Source organism: Ictalurus punctatus, chromosome 3, assembly GCF_001660625.3.
Source record: "Ictalurus punctatus breed USDA103 chromosome 3, Coco_2.0, whole genome shotgun sequence".
Classification (NCBI taxonomy): Eukaryota; Metazoa; Chordata; class Actinopteri; order Siluriformes; family Ictaluridae; genus Ictalurus; species Ictalurus punctatus.
Window position 1 is genome coordinate 11,928,820 of NC_030418.2, and position 20,606 is coordinate 11,949,425.

Sequence of the window (20,606 nt, forward strand, 5' to 3'; positions counted from 1 at the left end):
ACATGGGTTGTATATTACAATATTAATTACTGTATGTTTGTACAGATTTCCAACATAACGAAAATGGGAAAAGAGTCAGAAGGGCCCATGTGTAATTCCTTCTCTATACATTCTTCTCTGTATGGTCATTTTGCCATAGTTACATGTCCATTGATCATGTTGTTATTATTATAATTTTTTGCTGAATTATATCATTCTTTAAATTGCTTCATGGGACGTTGTCAGTAACTCGTCCATATGTATCAGATTTACCAAAGACTTTTTCTGATTAGTCAGCAAATATAAAGTTAGCAGCAGTTGTATGAGCGGCTGCTTTCCGGTTCCGTCGCGTTTCGCTCGCCAGTGAAGTGAAACATGGCGGCGGCTGAGACTGATCGGGAAGCACCAACCACTCTCTGTAGCGAATTTCTCAATTTCTCTGCCAAGGACACCGCTGCGGTAAGCGACAGTTTTCTAGAGCAAGTCCGAAATTGTTAAACTTCCGCCTGGTATATGTGACAAAGCAGTTCTTCTTTGTTTCGTGGTGATATTTCAGATTTCTCTACTCGGTTTGTTCTTCCTCAGATGCTAATGCTAATGCTAACGCTATGATAAACTAGCCTGTTGGAGAACTTGTTTTTCTACTAGCAGGTAGTCAGCAACATTACGTTACTAACTCGCTGATAAAAAAAAAATAGCTAATATTTCTTATTTATACTAAGTCTTGTTTGCCGGGTCATTTATTTGCGTTTGAAGGCGTATTTATTTGCCGTATGTTTTATATACTGCTTTTATGTAGAATTAGCGAGCTAGCTGGCTAACTGTAGGGATGTTTTGCCAAAGCAGAGGAAACTGATAAACACTGGCTTTGTTCTTCACCTAGCCAAGCTAGCTACAGCTCTGTAATGCACTAATAGAGCAATTATTCAAAACTGTTGCATTTTATTATTTTTTTATTAACATTCATTTTTAATGATCCGCCAAGTGCTGTGCCTTGTTTTTCTGTTTTTCAGACTTGGCCAAGTTCAATGTTTTGCTTTGAAATGCAAATCCATGCCAATTATGCTTCTGGGAGTTTGGACAAAAACATAATTCCTATCACCTGACCTTAAAATACAGGAGATAAAGAAGTTACTAATTTCGCATGCAGAAAATTTTGCCTTTATAATGAATCCATAAATTATGACCGTAATGTTATGTTAAGAAATATTAACCTTCAGAATCCTGAAAACAGAAGAAATAATTTTTGGAAATTATTGGAAATGTTTGTATGCAGTTGTATAGGCTGTTGCACACTTGTGCATGTCGAGCAAAACCAAAAAAAACCCTGAATAATTGATCCTGGACAACTGTGTGCACGAAAGGTCTGTCGTTTGTTCTTTAACTATACACACTGAAATAAAAGTACGCCGCACAGACAGAAAGCAAGTAGCATTTGAATACAACGGTTAGTAGGTCAGAAAAGTGCGGAATTATTTTTGTGCATGAAATTCCTTTCACTTGTAGACTAAGGCTGTGTTTACACTGCAGGTCTTGATGCCCAATTCCGATTTGTTAACTCTGATTAAAAAAATATATATATATTGATGACCAGCTTTTACCTTCTTTTTAAAAGAGACCCATATCTGATATCTGCATTTACGCTATACACTTCGTGAAACAACCCAAGGTTAGACGTCACCGGAAGCTGAGGCCGGAAAGGAAGTAAGATGAAAATATAATGAAAGCTTTTGCTTTCCGCACCATATTTAAAGCAAAGCAAACCACCGGCCGCTTAAGGCGGAGGGGAAAAAAAGAAGAGAGGCCTTGTTGAGAGTTATTTTTTCATGGTTGGTGTCCACCTGAGATCATGTAATTCACTGCCATCTCTTTTTCCTCACGTTGACGGGGGAATACCCGATCTGTCCGCTTACATGGCGGACGCAAATGCACGTATCCGATCCATATTGGATTTATTTCCACATATGAATGAGGCCTGAAACAGACCTGAGAAAACGGGGATCCGTGTGCGTTTTTATTTATTTTCTTGGTTCAAATCTGATCTGTGCCACGTGAGAAGAAGAAATCAGAAGTGTGTCACTTGAGCCATGTAGTGTAAATGCAGCCTAATAAGTTTTTCTCTGTAATGTAAAAGACTAATAAAGTAAGTATAATTAGCATTACACAATCCTAAAGTGTTCAGATTTGGTGCTACAGTTGAGGCCAGAAGTTTTGCATAACCCTATGCTAAAGACATTCCAACTCGGTGTTTCCCAACGTCACATCTTTCACGTTACCATACCTTTCCTGTCTTAAGTCAGTTTCTTTACTTTATTTCCATAATCGCTCATTTCCAAACAATCGCAAAGAGACAGATTGAGTTCAGCTGTTGTTTGCTATTTCCGATTTTGAGTGGGTCATATGTTTATGGACACTTTCTTACTAATTGGTGCCATTGCCTTGAACCAGAAGCTTGGAGTAGCTTTCCACAAGCGTCTCACAATTCTTTACACAATTTTTGCTTATCCTTCCTAACAGAACTGTGGGGTGTACCACAATGCAGGATTGTAGAGTTAGTGAGCTAACTTTGGCTAAAACTCCGGCTTATCTTTTCAACTAGGTTGTTCACCATGGTAACTAGTGTCTCTACATGGCTAACCGGCTCTAGGGTAAGTTAAGTTAAAGTCCCTGTGAATCGCCTTGAAATGCGCAGCATTATTCGATATGTTGACATAATTTCCACTGAAACAGGGAGTCAGGGCGGGACATATGGAGTGACTTCTTCCCCTTTTTAAATCACCAATAGCCAATATTTAGCGTTTGGCTTACCTCACAGCCCAGGCTAAGCCGTACTTGGGGAAAAAATGGAAACGTGTCTCAAAGCCGTGAGCTGGCACAAGTACCTCCTTCAGCGTCAATGAATTCAAGCCATTTTCTTTTTAACCAGCTTACAGTTGGAAACCTGAATAAAACACGTGCATTCTAACAGCCAAAGACACATTTATGACCCATGCTTGGTTTTCTCACTAAACACCGCAAACTTTGGCAAGGTGATTTTTATAATGTTGGGGGGGCGGAACACTTCAGATTCTAGAGAGCACTTGATTGGACAGAAAATCTGATGAGAAGCTGAAGTGCAGAATGATGTCATCAAAATTGCTGATTTGAGTTGCTGGTAGGGAGAGACTAAATTTTGAATACATATCTGTAAGTGTGAATTTTGTCATTGTGTTGGTGCACACTACCTAAACGATAACCCTAAGGGTTATCCTTAACATATTCCTACTAAAAGCCACCTCAATTTTGATTTCATCGATACTTTAAGCACACTGAGCATTTAGAAAGCATGCCTCCTGTCCAATTGGAGAGCTAGGAATTACAATGTTCACTTTTCCCATGGAGCTTATCGTTTTTATTTTGGAAGGTGCGTTGGAGTTTTCAGGAAGAAACAGAACCGTTAGGGTTTTCTGATTAATTTTTTTTATTTCTATTTATTATTTTATTTTTTGATGCATATTTATTTATATATTAAATTATGTATCGGGTAAAGGAGATGGTGACTGAGTTTACCACCAAAGATCTCTCACAGCACACAGAGATTGTATCGTGATTACCATGGCCGGATCATCTGGAGAAGTTGGCTGCAGTCAATGTGTTGAATACACTAAACTCACTTGTGCCCACACAATAGTCACCTTGTGTGACGTTGCCAGACTATAGCAGTCTAATTCTACAAGGAGGGAAAAAAGCTATTATTGCACAAGCATTTAAATAACATTCTACTTTAGTCCGCTTGTACAAAAGACTTTTTTATTTTTTTTTTATAGAAGTTGTAAGAAATATCACCAGAGCACTTTGTCACATTCAAAGCAATCAGATAAAGAAGACAGTTTAACAAAAGTTAAAAAAAAAAAAAAAAGTTGCCTATGACCACAACCTATATTTTATTTATTTTATTTTTATTCACAACTTGTCAATATTTTTATATTTTGTCTTTATTTGCTGCCAAGGCTGTCTTACACAGTTGGGATTGCAGCTGCAATTACTAATGACAATTTACTGCTATTTATTTTATTTGTGATTACAATTACTTTGTGTCATGTGAAAACAAAATAACATTACCTGTTTACCTATTATAACGTGCACATTTGTCAGCTTTAGTTTTTTTTCAACCTGTCTTGGCTGCATTGAAAGTGTTGCTTTTTGCTGTTTTTATATATAAGAATTCTTTAAATTAATTAATTGTAATCGTGTATTTTTTGGCTGTGAAATATACAGCCTTAACGTTTCCAACTCCCAGTTTTTTCAAAAAGCATTTGAGCCAGTGAGAGATCTGGCCTATTTAACGTGAATGCCCACAGGAGTTGAGGAAGGCCTGGTTCAACTTAACGAGTTGTTTACCTGCATAGTGATGACGTCTGTGCCAGTGTGTGGAATGCTTGGTTAAGTGAAGTCAGCTAACATGCTGAAACCTGTAGGTTTTTGAACTTGCTTCGTGGTGTAAATCTGTCAGGTTTGTGGCTCTCGTTGCACAGACATGCTTTTTCAGTTCCGGCCAGAAATTTTCTAGGGGGCTCAGGTTAGGGCTTTGTGATGGCCAGTCCAGTACTTTCACTTTGTTGTCTTTAAGCCATTTTGCTACAACTTTGGAGGTATGCTTAGGGTCATTGTCCTGCTGGAAGACTTGATTGTGAACAAGTTTGAACTTCCTGGCTAAGGATTTGAGGTGTTGCTTGTTGAGTATTTCTAGATAATCCTCTTTCCTCACGATGCCATTTACTTTCTGAACTGCACTAGTCCCTTTTCTAGCAAAACCCCACCAGAATGTGGTGATGCCACCCCCATGCTTCACAATTGTGATGTCCCTAACCCTAACCCTAATCATTATGACCAAACAGTTACATGTTTGTTTCTTCTGACCAGCGAACACTCCTCTAAAGGCTGTGTGATGTCTGACTTTTAAAAAAAAAAAAAAAATTATTCCAGTTAGTTAGCTAGTTAAGTGAGTGCAGTAATACAGACTGGGGGGATGTGGAAGGGACAACAGTTATGATTATACAACAGCTAGTTCTGGTCCACTAATTTGATTGGACAAGAGTGCTGATATTTAGTATAACAGCACCGGTACAGTTCACTGTTTGTATCACTATTTGTGTTTGCTATATAAAAAAATAAATTTCTAGCAATAGTTAATTACATTGAAATTACATTACTTTGAATTACACTTAGTCTGTGTGTTGACATGGCAACACACACACTCCATCCAGCTGTGGCTTCTTTTGGAATTGTTTTTGTTTCCTGAGCATTAATAAACTAAATATTTGTCCATATTGTGTCTGGCATGTTTGTTACTCCTTATTAAGTTCTTGCTTATAGAACTGTTGTAGAAAAGCAATATCACACTCGCAGTCATGATGTTTTACTGAATATCAACACTCTCTTGCTTGTGCAGTATTGCTTAAGTAGCATGCACTATAGTCGCACCATTTTGAAGTGCTTTGCATTTTTAAACATACACCAATCAGCCTTAACGTTTAAACCAGTAAAAAGTGAAGTGAATAACATTATCACGTTACAATGGCACCTGTCAATGGGTAGGATGTATTAGGCCGCAAGAGAGCAATCAATTCTGAAAGTTGTTGTTTGAAGCAGGAAAAATGGGCAATCTGAGCTACTTTGGCAAGGGCTAAACTGTGATGGTTAGACTACTGGGTCAGAGCTTCTCCAGAATGACAGGTCTTGTGGGGTGTTCCTGGTATGCAGTGGTTAGTACCTACCAAGGTTATAATCGTAAACGAATGAAATAACGAAAACTAGGTGTGAAAAAACATTGTCGTTAACTGAAATTGAAATAAAAACGAGCCATTACAAAAAAAAGATAACTAACTAAAACTATTGTCTGTTTGCAAAACTAACTAAAATAAAATACAATTATTGAGTAAATGTCCTTAGTTTTCGTCTTTGTCTTTCATAGAGCAAATATCTTTCAGAGTTGACATTTCTGACTGGAAACCCGGAAATTTCAGTTAATTTTGGTGTGCACGGGTGAATATATTAGTCAATATTAAAATAATTATTTGCAGCTCTAATCCCAATGTCCTATCTTTTCTATTCTTCAGGAAATATTATCCTAAATCAGGTAGATCCGACTTATTTCTACACTATGAGAAACCGAAATAATTCTATTTAGGAATATCATGACCATAAACATTTCCAGTTACAGACATGATTCATTAATTGAATGGCTGCTTCACTCTGTACCATTAAACAGTGTTTGTGCAGAGTTGTTGACCGTCTATTTGAAAGTGTGATGCTTTATGATGGTTCATTTTAGTTGATTATTTAATTAGCCTCACTTCCAGTTTTTTTTAAAACAAATTTGTTATATTTATTCCATTGTAGGTTAATGGTTGTTTTGATCAAGCTCAAACTTTGCACACAGAAGGCATGAGACAGAATTTTATTATCTTGAATACCACGATAAAAATGCTGGCATGGCAAAATTTCATTAATTAATTGATTTCTGAAGGGATGAGGAAATACACAAAAATCATGGTTGTTTTTCTGTCATCAACCTTAAAGTATTATATTTTCACAAGAAATTTTCCGCATATTTTTGGTGGTTTTATATTAAGTTTTGTATTTTTCTAACGCTGGGTTCACATGGTGCAATTTTTAATAGTCCTTTGCAACTGTTGCTTGTCTGAAGGTACAAAGATGATTTCTGCAGTAAGCCATGTCGCACTGTAGGATCTGTTGTCATTAATGTCAGACTGTACAACAGTCAAGACGCGAAAAACGGATGCACACAGGAAGACTTGTACGGAGTAGGAGAAGCCACACTACAGGACTGTGTTGGGGAACATGTCAAACTAGTGATCAAAGACTACAGATTTTGGCCTAAGATTATAGGAATCTTTTAAGATTCTCACAATTTGTCTCAGACGACCAAATCGTGGCCAAAATCGTACAGTGTGAACCCGGCTTAGGATACAATGCAAGATTACCTCATGTCATGACAGGTTTCCATGAGACATAAGAATGCACCTGGTTCTGGGTTTGGAAAGGTCTTGCGCAAGCATTGAAACAGACTCGTGACGACATTTCCACAGCTTTCTCAGAATGCTAAGACACCTGTTTCAACACCTCAGCTCACTAACACACCCTTTATGCGCTCCGTCAAATATAATAAAGGAGTGAAAACAACTAAAAAAGCAAATATGTACATGTTCAATGCACTCTATTTTCAGGACTGGGCTAGCTGAATAAATATTTAATATCAGAATACATTAGTGACATTAGTGTAGCCTTTTCTCTACTTGATTTTGGTGGAATCTTATTGCCTATGGTTGTCTTGGTAATGCTGGTATTAATGGTTAAACTGGGTTTTTGGGGTGCAGACCTCAAAAGGGGTCAAGGCCATGATATTAAAATAAAATAAAATTTTTTTTTTTTTAATTTTTTTTTATTTATTTATTTTTTTACTTTGCTTTACCTAATTGCTATCAAAGGTAGTGGTAAAGAACTTGCAGATACACATATTTTTAATTTAAGTTGGTTTATCTTTTATTTAAAACACAACTTGTCAGAATCCTAATAAAATAAGGACTACAAATTATTATTAAAAAAAACCTTTAGGCTGTGGCTCTTTTACTTTAATTAAACTCTGGAGCAATGTGTTGATGGGGGTGAGCAAGGGGAAAGGAATTGCACCTGTCTCGGTACTCCGTGCTCACAGAACTGAAGCACTGTCATGCACAACAGTTTCTCTTTAAGCCCACTTCACACTTGTGAATACCTCCTGCGTGTGTGTGCAATTCATGGCATCTTGCACTCATTTTTAATGAACGTGCTCACCATACTGCTCTCAGGTCAGCCGCCCTCGTGCACACTATTACAGATGCATTTTAATCTCCATTGCCTGAGCTTTGAGAACTGTAGGATGCTTTTGCATGAGCTGTGATATGTCTACCACACAATCACACAGTGTAATGGTAAAGTAAGCCATAATAGCATAGTGAACTAATATCAGTGTACTGGATTCTGTTGTGTGCTGGATATCTGAATTACTGAAGTCTAAAGATAATGTGAAATCAACATGGTGCTGATTTGAATGCCCCCCCCCAAAACTAAAACATAGAGACAGTGGTGTAATTTATGTGCTTCTTCGTGACCAGCCCTGTGTGTGTGTGTAATTTTAGTCTAGATGCGTTTCTCTGTGTCCAGATTATAAATGGAGCAATAAAACAGCATTCCATGCATGGAATAATTCTCAGCTCTGCTGTTCCTGCAACAGAAATGGCTTCTGGCGACAGACCTGCCCAAAGATGTCTACCAGCACCTGGCTTGCTACGTGCCCAAAATCTACTGCCTTGGGCCCAACCTGAACCCTCAGAGTGAGGATCTGCTGGCCCAATTGCTGCTGCAGGCACCGATGGAGTGGTACCTGTGTGGAGAAGAGCCTTCAACCGGGCTGGCCAAGCTCGAGCAGAACAACCAGCCTTCCCAGCTCTGTGGCCACGTTTTTAAAGTGGGGGAACCCACATACTCCTGCAGGTAGGAGACCATTTCTCTTTCCTAGCTTCTTTAGTAGCTGTATGCTTGCTGACCTTTTTTTTTTTTCTTTTTTTTTTCTTTTCTTTTCTTTCTTTCTCGGTCACTATAGTCCCCAAGTTGTTCTATATTTCCCCAGTTAATTGAGACCTGCAGCCATATCTTTCAGTCTCTGAGGCTGATGGTCATCCTTGCTGATTAAGGTTACATTGTTATTAGGTTAAGTGATTCAGGGCGGATTTTTCTAAGCCTGCTGAAAGGCCGGTGTGTGTGGAACTCAAGGAACAGACACAGGGGTGATTATAGCCCGGCATACATTACTTATACCCATCTTGACTTTTAATTGTAATCACATTTGTGTTGTTTGTTTAATTGGTAATAATACCAAAACTTAACATGCAGAAGTGTATAGTATGTACTTTTGTATGTGCTTACCTGTTGGTTTGTTCAGTGTTTATGACCTGTAATGTCTATGTATTCATTTGTTGTTAAATGCAAAAAATTGTTTTGTGTTTCACATGAACAATTTTTCTTGGTGATTGATTGCATAATAAATGTAAAAAATAAAGTAAAAAAAATGACTGAGTGTGCACATTGAGTAAATAGTGGAGGAGGTTTGGCAATTTCTTTCTGATTAGATTAATCCTGGTTTTGTGTTAATGTTGGGCTATTTGGAATACCTCTTTAAATGCAAGTGTTTCAGATCTAAACTTTGGTAGGCTGATCTGAACACCATGTAACATTTTAAATGAAGATTACTGATTCAAAGATTGTTTTGGTGGAAAAAAAAAAGTTTTGCATTTGTGTTTATTATAATAATAAAAAATAATAATAAATCCAATCATTGCTTTCATTTGAAAACACTTGAATGCTCTTAATTGTGTTTTTGATGTATTGAAGCTATATTTGTATTTATTTGCCTTCTTTAGGGAATGTGCAGCAGACCCAACATGTGTACTGTGCATGCAGTGCTTTTTAGGCAGTGTGCATAAGGAGCATCGTTACAGAGTAAGAGAAAACACACCTAAACACTTGCACTGTTTTCTGCAGAATCTCCAATAAAGACACCTTAATTACACCTGTGCATAGTGTACAAGTTTCCAGCTGCTACTGAGAGTTCAGATGGGAAGAATCAGGTTCATCATGTACTGCAGAGTAGTGTGTGCTGGCTACACTGGTGACACATGATTTAGATGGACGCAGAACAGTTACATTTGCAACAGTCTCTGAGTTATGTCATGAGAACGAGATTGAACACAGAACACGAATGGTCAAACAGGAGTAAAAAGCTTTGGAATGAATCCTAGGTGAAATGGCAAAGTATGAATCAACACCACATGTCTTGGCTTAACTTTTGCTATACACACAGTGGAGACGCCAGCATTGAAGCAATTCTCGCAAATTTAAAAAGCGGTAAAAAGACTTTGCGTAATATAACTGTCTAGTGTAATGATTCTGTGTTTTTAAATGATTTTCCAGAAGATGAGGACTGAAGGCGTCTCTACTCCAGCACCAGACCCCACATGTCTGTTGCAGGCAGAGCCTGCATGAAAATGGCAGTTCCTTAATTTGGTTAATGTGACCCTGCCATAAATGGCAACCATGTGTGTGATCCAGCCATGCCTGTCCTTGACACATGACTCTTTCTCTTCCTCTCTCCTGCTGTCTTTAGATGACAACCTCTGGGGGAGGGGGGTTCTGTGACTGTGGAGACACAGAAGCATGGAAGAAGGGTTCTTACTGTCAGAAACATGAGCCCAACATCAGTGACTCCTCCCAGGAGGTCAGACACCAGTTTTTCTTTTTAAGCTTGCCTCTGCAGCACTTATAAGTGCAAAGTTATAAGGAGCTCCTTGTTGCTTTGTAGTGTATTCCAAGTTACACAAATAACCTAATGACATAAGTCGGTTTGTTTTGTAGTTCTTCCGCTTCAGAGTAATGAAGACCGATAACCTTGGTAAAACATTATCTAAATTTGCAGTGCCTTCTGTTTGTAAACTGAGCACAAAGATTTGAGAACTTCCTTCCTCTCCTTACATTTAATATGTTAAGGTTAGGAGCAGATCTTGTACTTTTTTCCTCCCTTAGTGTTAAGATTTTAATTAGCTACATGTGATATTTGTTCAGTTGCCACATGCTATTTTTTATTTCATTATTATTCTTTTTGATGACATTGAACTCATTCCTGCTTCCCCAAAATGTTGTCATTCCAGGATCCACTTGCCAGTCTCTCTGCAGACATGATTGCTCGCACATATAATATCTTTTCTATCATCCTGAAATATGCTGTGGACATGCTCACATGGGACAAGGAAGACGAGCTCCCTTTAGGCCTTGAACCGCCGTATGTACACACACACCACACACCCGAAGATGATGCGCTCACTATTTACTTATTTTCTTTATATAGATCAATCCAGCTAATGCAACAGCTATTGTTTGTTTGTATTTTTGTTTTTCCGCGTACAGGGAGCGTGGAGACACCTATTACTGCATGCTGTTTAACGATGAGGTGCACACTTACGAACAGGTCATCTACACACTACAGAAAGCTGTGAACTGCACACAGAAAGAGGCGGTCAGCTTTGCTACTACAGTGGACCGAGATGTAATATCCTTCTATTCGTGACCATATTATAGCACTATCACTAGGGTTGCATGATTCTTGAAGAAATAAGAATGACTATCTACTGGTTCATTTGTGATGCAATAGCTAATTCCTGAGCAAACAAAACTCAAATTTGTAATCATATTACGGGGCAAAAATCCCAATGTTTTCTCCCAAATTTAAAAGGAAGCCAGCCATTTTAACAGCTGGCTAAATAATGAATCGTTTCTGTTCTTCTGCTGAAAACAGCTCATTTGTGGGTGAAAATCAACGTTGATAAATGGTCCGTATTTGTAATGCGTACGTCACTGGAAAGTTTTTAAAGAGATGGCGTGTGTGACCATGATTTACTCACTGCATTAATTTCATACATTTAGTCTTTATTTGTTCAGTATTTGGGAATTTATTAATATCCAAGTCATGATATTAAACATTTCTTTAGCACAAATTAGCTACATGCTAGCATTTGGGTAATTTCAAAATTCCCCCTTTTTCTTCTTTAGACTCAGAGAGGTCATGTGGTACAGCATCTATAGTCATTTGTTTCCGCAAATGAGGAATAGTGGTTATTTTATGGAAAAGTTGCACGAGTTATTGAACCAAATTGCATTGTTAACTGAAACGAGAGAGCAATTTTTAATGATTTTTTTTTTTTTTTGCTGTGCCATCGTATCCATCATGATGTTCAAAGTTCAGTTATATCTAAGTGCCCATATAAATGTTTTTTGTTTCTGTCTAGTCTCTAGTTTTTGTGCTCCAACTAAATATTTGTATTCTAAATCCTCAGTTCTTACTGCGTATTGTGTTATTCAGGGCCGGAAGTCTGTACGTTATGGAGATTTTCAGTTCTGTGAACAGGCCAAGTCTGTTATTGTGGTAAGTTGTGTGTTAAAGTGTGTCTAAATGTACTACTGTAATTCATTTGTGTGGAAAGTCTCTAAACTCTGTATGTTTCTTCAGCGAAACACAAGTCGTCAGTCGAAGCCCCTGCGGGTTCAGGTCATGCACTCCTCAGTAGTAGCGCACCAATGTTTCGCTCTCAAAGCGCTCTCCTGGCTTGGCCATATCATCAGATACTCAGGTTTCTGTCTAATGTCAAGTTTGTTACTCTCTCTTACACCCTGAGGCTGTATTTTTAAGCTTTGTTTCAGTGCAACAATACATACACTGGTATTGACGCATAAAAGCTTTACCAGCTGGCATTGAATCTTCTGTATTTTCAATTATGTAAATTATGATTATTAGTGATAAAACACTGTTTCTTTCTTCTAGATGCCCTGAGGAGGATCCTGTGCCAGGTGGGCCTACAGAATGGCCCTGATGGAGAGAACTCCCTTGTTGACACTTTGATGCTCTGTGACTCCAAAATGTGGAAAGGTGCAAAAGGTTTTGTTTACTACAAATCTGTAGTAAAATACCGACCTTAAAGAGTTTTAAACTGAAAACTGTTTTTCCTTTAGGGGCAAGGAATGTTTACCACCAGCTGTTCATGAGCAGTCTGCTTATGGATTTGAAGTATAAGAAGCTGTTTGCTATTCAGTTTGCAAAGGTAAGATACCTAGTCCCTGTGGCTATTTATTGCATAAATAAAAGTATAAAGGTATACTATTTTAACATGCAAACTCAGTCTCTAACTTTAGAAGTAAATAATTAAAGCTAGCAATTGGTCAGATAACATTCAGTCTCTATTTCCCAAATGTTTATTTGGATCAGTTTTGCTCTACATATTTTTATGGTTTGCCCTTGTGTATCAATACTGTTTCAGTTATGTTTTTGCACTTGCTGTTTGTGATTTAATATAATGGTCGACATAAGCTGGGTAAATGAACACATTTTTGTCCATTAATAAAAGTAGGAACTTCCAGATCTTCACCTGTGTTGTTGAGGGTCTTATGCACATGCACAAAGAATGTTGGTGCAGCACATCAACAGTCCATTTCCTTCTGCTGGTGTGTATCATAAGCCCGCTGTGTGTGAAGCAGTAGCTTGGTTAAACTTTTCTTTTGATTGGTTACTGGCTGTAGTAGTTCCCCACATACTCCGCTTTAACATCGCAGTGCCAGGCTGGTGCTCAAAAGGTCACAGAACTGCGCGGCATAAGAAGGGAGCCGTAGAATACACACCTGTACTATGTAAATAATTTCCCTCTTGAGTGTATTATCTCATGCTACTTTGATAGGACCGTTTTACGTTTGCATCGGCCTGTTGATATTTATGTAGTTTGTATTTTAGATAATGCCCCTAGCAGTTCTACATAAAGCTCTCACCCCTCCTTCTGCATCATAGTCTGTACCGCTGGTGTAAGCACCGGGTATAAGTGAAGGGTGAGGTGTCCCCTGACCTCTGACCCGGAAGATGAATGTGCCCCCATCCCCTTTCCCTTGTCATAGAATTACCAGCGCCTCCAGACAGATTTTATGGAGGACGATCACGAGCGCTTAGTGTCAGTGACCTCTCTGTCTGTACAACTCTTCACCGTCCCCACCTTGGTGAGTACCTCAGCCCTACACACTCGTTCTTCTCTTCTGCCTCTCTCCTCTCCTCCGCCTGCCTTGCTGCTGCCGTTAGAACTATGAGCGCTTGCAGAGTGACTACGTGAAGGATGACCATGACAGGGAGTTCTCCATTACTGACCTGTCAGTGCAAATTTTCACCGTGCCTTCCCTGGTGAGTACAAGAACAGACTGCAGTGAGAGTGACTTGCTTTGTGCCTTAATTCTGTTGAATCTGTTTCCCACACATCTAAAAAGAACCTTGGTGGGGGTTCTCACTAATCTCAGTGCGATTAGGTTAGAGAGCACAGGTCTCCATTACAAACAGTCTGACATGGCTAAAAGAGCATACAAGGTGTCACCATGTGTCTTTGACAACATGAGATTACCTTTATCATTCACACCGTGTTGCTTGAAAACGCATTTGTATGACTACAGTTAAGTGTTTTGCTATGAGTAGTTGAATTGTGAGCAGTGTGTCTTCTAAACTTAAGTGCTAACAAGCAGGGGGAAATGGTCAGGAACTGTTTTTATTAAACACAGAATAGTAGTTTAGAGCTTGCCTGACAGACTGTAAGCTGCACTGAATTTTACTTAAGCTAATCACTAATGCAGCACAGTTTACCAGCCTTTTTACTACTGGAAGTTACTAGCTTGCTATTAAACTTAGAGTAATTATGTATTAATTAGTTAATAGTAGTTATGTATTAAGTAATAGTCCTAAAATTACAACCCCGATTCCGAAAAAGTTGGGACAGTATGGAAAATGCTATTAAAAACAAAGCATGACCTGCCTGCAGTCCTGACCTGTCTCCGATTGAGAAAGTGTGGTGCATTATGAAGCGCACAATAAGGCAACCAATGCCCCGTATAGTTGCACAGATGAAGAAATCTATAATGGGTGAATGGTGGAAAATCCCGCTTGTTAATAAAAGAAATGGTGATGTTACACAGTGTTAAACAACTTTTTTGGAGTTTGTTGCAGTCATCAGATTTGAAATGAGTGTGAATTAAATTTATTTTTAAAATATTCAAAGTACACCATCAAATAATGTGTTTTCAATATAGTACAAGGTGAATTGAATTTTCAAATGACTTTGGGTTTTCGGTGGGGTGGGTTTGGTTGCATTTTCCATACTGTCCCAACTTTTTTGGAATTGGGGTTATAGATAAAGAAAACCCAATTAAACATATAAAACAAAAATATAATACTTCGTCATTTATTTATTCAGGAAAATGAACCAGTATTACATATCTGTGAGTGGCAGAAGTATGTGAACCCTTGCATTCAGTATATGGTGTGAATTAAACATTTCCGGTAACTGTTGATCAGTCCTGCACGTCGGCTTGGAGGAATTTTTGCCTGTTCCTCAGAACAGAACATTTTCAACTGTGGGATGTTGGTGGGTTTCCTCACATGAACTGCTTGCTTCAGGTCCTTGCACAACATTTCTAGTGGATTAAGGTCAGGACTTTGACTTGGCCATTCCAAAACATTAACTTCATTCATTCTACCAAAAATGCTTAAAGAAGAAAAGTGTGTTTAAGGTTGTTGTCTTGCTACATGACCCACTTTCTCTTGAGATTCAGTCAAATTAACTGCTAATCTTCAAGGTTCTTACTCTAAGATTAGAAGTACAATATTTGTGCCACTCTCAGATTTGTAATATTGCATAATTTTCCTCAATAAATAATTGACCATGTATAATAATTTTTTTCTTGTTTGTTTTATTGGGTTCTTGTCTAAATTTAGGACTTGTGTGAAAATCTGATGTTTTAGGTCATATTTATGTAGAAATATAGAAAATTTTCAAATTTCAAGCACCACTGTATCTGGTATGCACTGGCTTTGGTATCATGTACATGTTGGGAGAAACGGTCTTCTTAGACCCACTCAATTCTGAATGTTCACACTTTAACTGTTTTTTTTTTTGTTGTTGTTGTCTCCCCCCCAGTTGTATAGTGATTATACAGCTTAATAGAATGATAAAGATCTAGCAGCAAGGTCGTTTTTCCCTATTTGTGGAAAACATTCATTATCTTAGTAGGGTTGAACGAAGTGTACTTCATTTAACTATTTATTGGAATTGTAACAAAATGTTAACTTGAGCACTATTAGATGTACCGATTTGTGGTCTTATCCTTATTACAGGCGCGGATGCTGATCACAGAGGAGAACCTGATGACCACGATTGTCCGCACATTTGTTGATCACCTGAGACATCGAGACCTGCAGGGACGATTTCAGTTTGAACGCTACACTGCACAACAGGCCTTTAAATTCCGCAGGGTCCAGAGTCTTATAGGAGACCTCAAGTACGGCTGTTGAAAAAGCAGAATGTGTTGCACTGTCTGTCTGAGAATATCATTATTAATGATAATTAATAGCTAATCATTCTCATTAAACTTTTTTTTTTTTACACACAGATATGTCCTGATTAGCCGTCCAACAGAGTGGACTGACAAGCTCAGGGAGAAGTTTCTGGAAGGACTTGATGCTTTCTTGGAGCTGCTCAAGTGCATGCAGGTAATTACGTGTGTTTGTCTAAGTAATGTTAACTTGCAGTTATAGATGTAATGATCATGTGGGGTGCAATATAGCCATGTTATTAATATCAGTATAATAATGTGTGTTGGGGGTTTGTGATTTCTGCAGGGTATGGACCCAGTAGTACGCCAAGTGGGCCAACACATAGAGATGGAACCAGAGTGGGAGGCAGCCTTCACATTACAGATGAAGCTCACACACATTATCTCAATGATGCAAGAGTGGTGTGCCAGTGATGTGAGTACTAACACACTCACCAGTGCTAGTATATTACTATATGTGCGCACTCTACAGGAGTTCTTGTAGTGCGACCATAGCAGCAAATGCACATATTATTCCTGCACAAACTAAAACCAGCAAGATCTGTCTGAAGATCTCAGGACTTTTGCCTTTGTCATGTCTTTGAGGTGTATAGTAATGATTGGCTCTGAGTAGGGATTTCTTGAAGGTCAAAGTTGTGAATGTGGATGTAAATTTAAATCTATATATGGAAGCCTTCAAATAAGAAGGAAGTATTCGACGTGCACTAAGTGGACAAAATAACAAACACTACATGAAAAAGCATCTTGACAAGCACAGCTATTGTGTATGGGTGAATTGTTGTGCCAACTAACAGCATGCAGCCACTATAAAATTGGTCTGAAAATTAGCCCTTAATGAGTTTGCAGAATTAACAGGCAACTCGCAGAGCTCCAGTTCGGCTAAATAGTGGGTTCTGCAATTGCAGGTGCATCAGTCCCCAAAACTGGAAAGTAGGCTTGCTGCGTTATTCGGTCTTCCCGGTGTTACATGGTGTTCGGCCACACAGCAATTACATCACTTGCCCGCTGCAGCATTGCCCCCACTGTCGTTTTGCTTTTTTATAATAATGAAAATCATTTAGTTCAATTAGGACGCTGCAATTAAAAACTGAACACGTTTGTTCAATTCATCATGAGCCGAAGAGTCAGTCGCAGCACAGTTCAGATTTCATTCATCACTTAACAAGATTGAGGCGAGCTCACTGATGACGAGATGGCGAAAGATTTGGTTTCAAAAGTTCTATGTTTAATATAAGCGAGACCTGAAAGGGAGCTGCAAATGGCCTCAGTGCTTTTGGTGTTCTTAATACAGTTGGACTCGAAAGTGGACCCAGTTCTGTTTCTGGATATTTTAGCGTTGATGAGATCTCAAATCACTTGGTATTCACACTAACTCTTTTCCCATAGTTTAATAGTGAATATGCCATTCAAGATGGTTGCTTTACATGATGCAATGATTTGGCTATAGTGCTATGATTTGGCTGAAACACAGAGCAGTCAAAGCAGATTTAAAGTGAAATACCAGAAGCATTTTTTGATGCTCAACCATCAAAATCAGCTTATGCTTCATGCCATAGTGCTACTGGTTGATGTGGCTGGTTGTGGTAAACATAATGCATGCATACACAACATATATTACACACTTGCTGTATACTGATACATGTAACTATTGTTCCTGTCACTGACACAATACTGTTAATACTGATGCCTAACAACTTCAGCTCTATAACATAATTGCTATTACCACAGTGGCTCTATTAGCTTATGTCATGTTGCTAACCAAAATGCTGACATTATTGTCTGACCACATGATCCCAAAGAAAAACATCTGAGTTGTTTTTCTGTTAGGTAATGGAAAACTGTAGCTATACATGCACAGCAACTCTCAAGTTCTCTATCTGTATCTGTAAGTTCTGTATAAAGCAAAGGTGAAGCAGACCGAGACTGCTTTGTTTTCACAATGCACATGAATCAAAACCACAAAAGGTGGTCTGAGTACGGTTCATTTGTGGGTCCTTTTAGGGGGTCTGAGATCACTTGATGTGTTCACATATATACATGTTTTATAGGTCCAAGATCACTTTGAGTGATCAAATGACCTAGGTGTGTAAACGCCCTTAATGTTTCAAAATCAAGGAAGAGTATATCAAACCTAGAAAAAAGGGTTCAGCAAAGATGAATAGTGGTCGCAAGTCAAAGCTACTGACAAAGCTATTGTCTGTAGCTATGGTCGACCATAGTAAAGCTATTAAATGAACATGTCCATGAACTAATCTCAGCAAATCTGTGCATTATGAGTTTTGCAAAACCAGGGCTGCCATTCAGAAACCTTTTTGCATCAAATGTCAATGCATGAAGAATCATAACCTGTTGTAAAGAACTCAAATCTTAGACTCATGAGAAAGACCAGATGAAATGTATGCTACAAACACTTCTTCATGATAATCCCATATCACAGGATTGTACTGCCCTTGTATAAAACTGGTTTGGTGGACACTAACACAGTGGTCTCTTAACATCACCAGGTTTAAACATCATTGAACCTTTTATGGGAGTATCTGGAATGCAGACTGAAGTAGATGTCCCCCTCCTTTATCTCTTAAAGAACTGAGGGGTTTTCCTGATGATGAATGAATTTGAAGAATTCAAGAATTCATTCATGAAGAATTTTTCAAGCGGTTCTGGAGTCAAAGGGCTGCATGTAATCCTTATTAGGTCCTTAAATATTGTAACGATTAATGTCGTTACACGCGCCGTTTTTTTTTTTTTTTTTTTGGTCGACACCCTGTATGTGTGCATGTATGTTGTAGCCTGAAGTGATTTCTGACAGGATTTCTAGGTCATATGTAAATATTTATTATATTTATTGCTTGCTGCCTTGAGCTAACAGAACAGGAGATCTGAATGCAGTCATAAAACTACTTTTCAGTGGCCAGGTACCTACTTCAACATCTGATGTGTGTGTAAGGACTGTCCTTGCTGAGCCTGTTGTGCTATATATTTGCAGGAGTGGGTGCTAATTGAAGCCTATAAGAAGTGCCTAACAGTTCTGACTCACTGCCACAGTGGTTTTACTGATGGAGAACAACCCATCACTCTTAGTATGTGCGGCCACTCAGTGGACACCATCCGCTACTGTGTCTCACAAGAGAAAGTCAGCATTCACCTACCCGTGTCTAGATTGCTGGCAGGTAGGAGATCGAATGTACCAAGTTTATCAAAAGTGTGTACTATTAGTGTTTCTTGAAATTGCAGATTTTAAACTTAATTTCTGCTTTTTATTTATTTATTTTATTTTATTAAGGACTTCATGCACTCCTTAGCAAAACAGAAGTGACTTACAGGTTCCCTGAACAGCTACCTCTGGTAAGTCGTGTGTGTGTGTGTGTGTGTGTGTGTGTGTGTGTGTGTGTGTGTGTGTGTGTGTGTGTGTGTGTGTGTGTGTGTGAATATTTGTACCAACAAATGGGGTGTGTTCCTTTTCCACAGTGTGAACTGAGCCCCCCGATGGTAATTGAGCACCCACTTCGCTGCCTGGTTCTCTGTGCACAGGTGCATGCTGGGATGTGGAGGAGAAATGGCTTCTCATTAGTCAATCAGGTATGCTGTAACAAATGAAATATTTTTAAATGTGTTTGTATTGTTTAGCACTATAAAATGCAAAACTATAATCAAACAACTGCGCCCCCCCCCTCCTTTTTTTTCCAATTATAATATATATATATTTTTTTAAAAACAGATCTACTACTACCACAATGTGAAGTGTAGGCTTGAGATGTTTGATAAGGACCTCATGATGCTCCAGGTTGGCATTTTGTATTTTTGTGTGTGTATTTGTTTTATTTATATAATGAAAATGAGAATAATTTTCTGACAAAGTATTCTGGTGTACTGTGAGCAGGTGGGGGCTTCCATGATGGATCCCAACCACTTTCTGATGATTGTGCTCAGTCGTTTTGAGCTCTTTCATATCTTCAGTTCAGCCGACTGCAGGAAAAGATACAACAGGGAGAACGTGAATAAGGTGATGCATCTTTTCAGTAATTGCCTTTTTTCTGCATTCAGTGGTTCACAGTTTATGGGTAATTTTCTGTTCCAGGATGTAGTCCAGCAGAACAGCACTTTAATAGAAGAGATGCTTCACCTCATTATAATGGTTGTGGGTGAGTGCAGACTGTTTTGGAAGCAAACTATAGACTTGGATAGGGCATTTTATTTATGTATATTTGTAATAATACACAGACAGAAAGGTATGTGTGCCTAATAATTGTGTGTATTATTGCTATCTGTGTGCGTCTTAGGTGAGCGGTTTACACCAGGCATTGGGCATGTAGAAGGCTGTGATGAACTAAAGAGAGAAATCATTCATCAGCTTTGTATTCGTCCCATGGCTCACAGTGAGCTGGTCAAGGCCTTGCCTGAAAATGTGAGTAGATGTACTCATGGAATTGTTCAATTAGTTATGGATTTTCTATGTACTGCTGTCCAGTTATATCATATCATATATCATATCATATATCATATCATATCGAAAGCCTTCTTATGAAATGTGTTTCAAAGGCTTCATAAGTCTGTATTTTCCTTTTAGGAGAATAAAGAGACAGGAATGGAGAGAGTCATTGATAGTGTTGCACTGTTTAAGTGAG

The 20,606-nt window shown here is 38.5% G+C and overlaps 1 protein-coding gene across 2 annotated transcripts in view; it reads left to right on the forward strand.

Moving 5' to 3' along the window:
* The first annotated feature begins 305 nt into the window (after positions 1–305).
* Positions 306–20,606, forward strand: part of ubr2 (ubiquitin protein ligase E3 component n-recognin 2) — a 33,724-nt gene continuing 13,423 nt past the window's right edge. The window contains exons 1-22 of one of the 2 annotated variants that reach the window (XM_017464181.3): positions 306–438; positions 8,255–8,514; positions 9,441–9,519; positions 10,184–10,294; positions 10,725–10,855; positions 10,981–11,119; positions 11,933–11,995; positions 12,080–12,200; positions 12,392–12,496; positions 12,580–12,668; positions 13,510–13,608; positions 15,764–15,927; positions 16,039–16,138; positions 16,268–16,396; positions 18,968–19,151; positions 19,265–19,326; positions 19,450–19,560; positions 19,700–19,765; positions 19,862–19,984; positions 20,060–20,123; positions 20,262–20,386; positions 20,549–20,601. In XM_017464181.3, coding sequence (XP_017319670.1) covers positions 355–438; positions 8,255–8,514; positions 9,441–9,519; positions 10,184–10,294; positions 10,725–10,855; positions 10,981–11,119; positions 11,933–11,995; positions 12,080–12,200; positions 12,392–12,496; positions 12,580–12,668; positions 13,510–13,608; positions 15,764–15,927; positions 16,039–16,138; positions 16,268–16,396; positions 18,968–19,151; positions 19,265–19,326; positions 19,450–19,560; positions 19,700–19,765; positions 19,862–19,984; positions 20,060–20,123; positions 20,262–20,386; positions 20,549–20,601 — 2,462 coding nt within the window. In that variant the 5' untranslated portion in view covers positions 306–354. Of the gene's footprint in view, positions 439–8,254; positions 8,515–9,440; positions 9,520–10,183; positions 10,295–10,724; positions 10,856–10,980; positions 11,120–11,932; positions 11,996–12,079; positions 12,201–12,391; positions 12,497–12,579; positions 12,669–13,509; positions 13,609–13,687; positions 13,787–15,763; positions 15,928–16,038; positions 16,139–16,267; positions 16,397–18,967; positions 19,152–19,264; positions 19,327–19,449; positions 19,561–19,699; positions 19,766–19,861; positions 19,985–20,059; positions 20,124–20,261; positions 20,387–20,548; positions 20,602–20,606 lie in introns of both variants that reach the window. The other variant, XM_017464182.3, reaches the window with a different exon arrangement.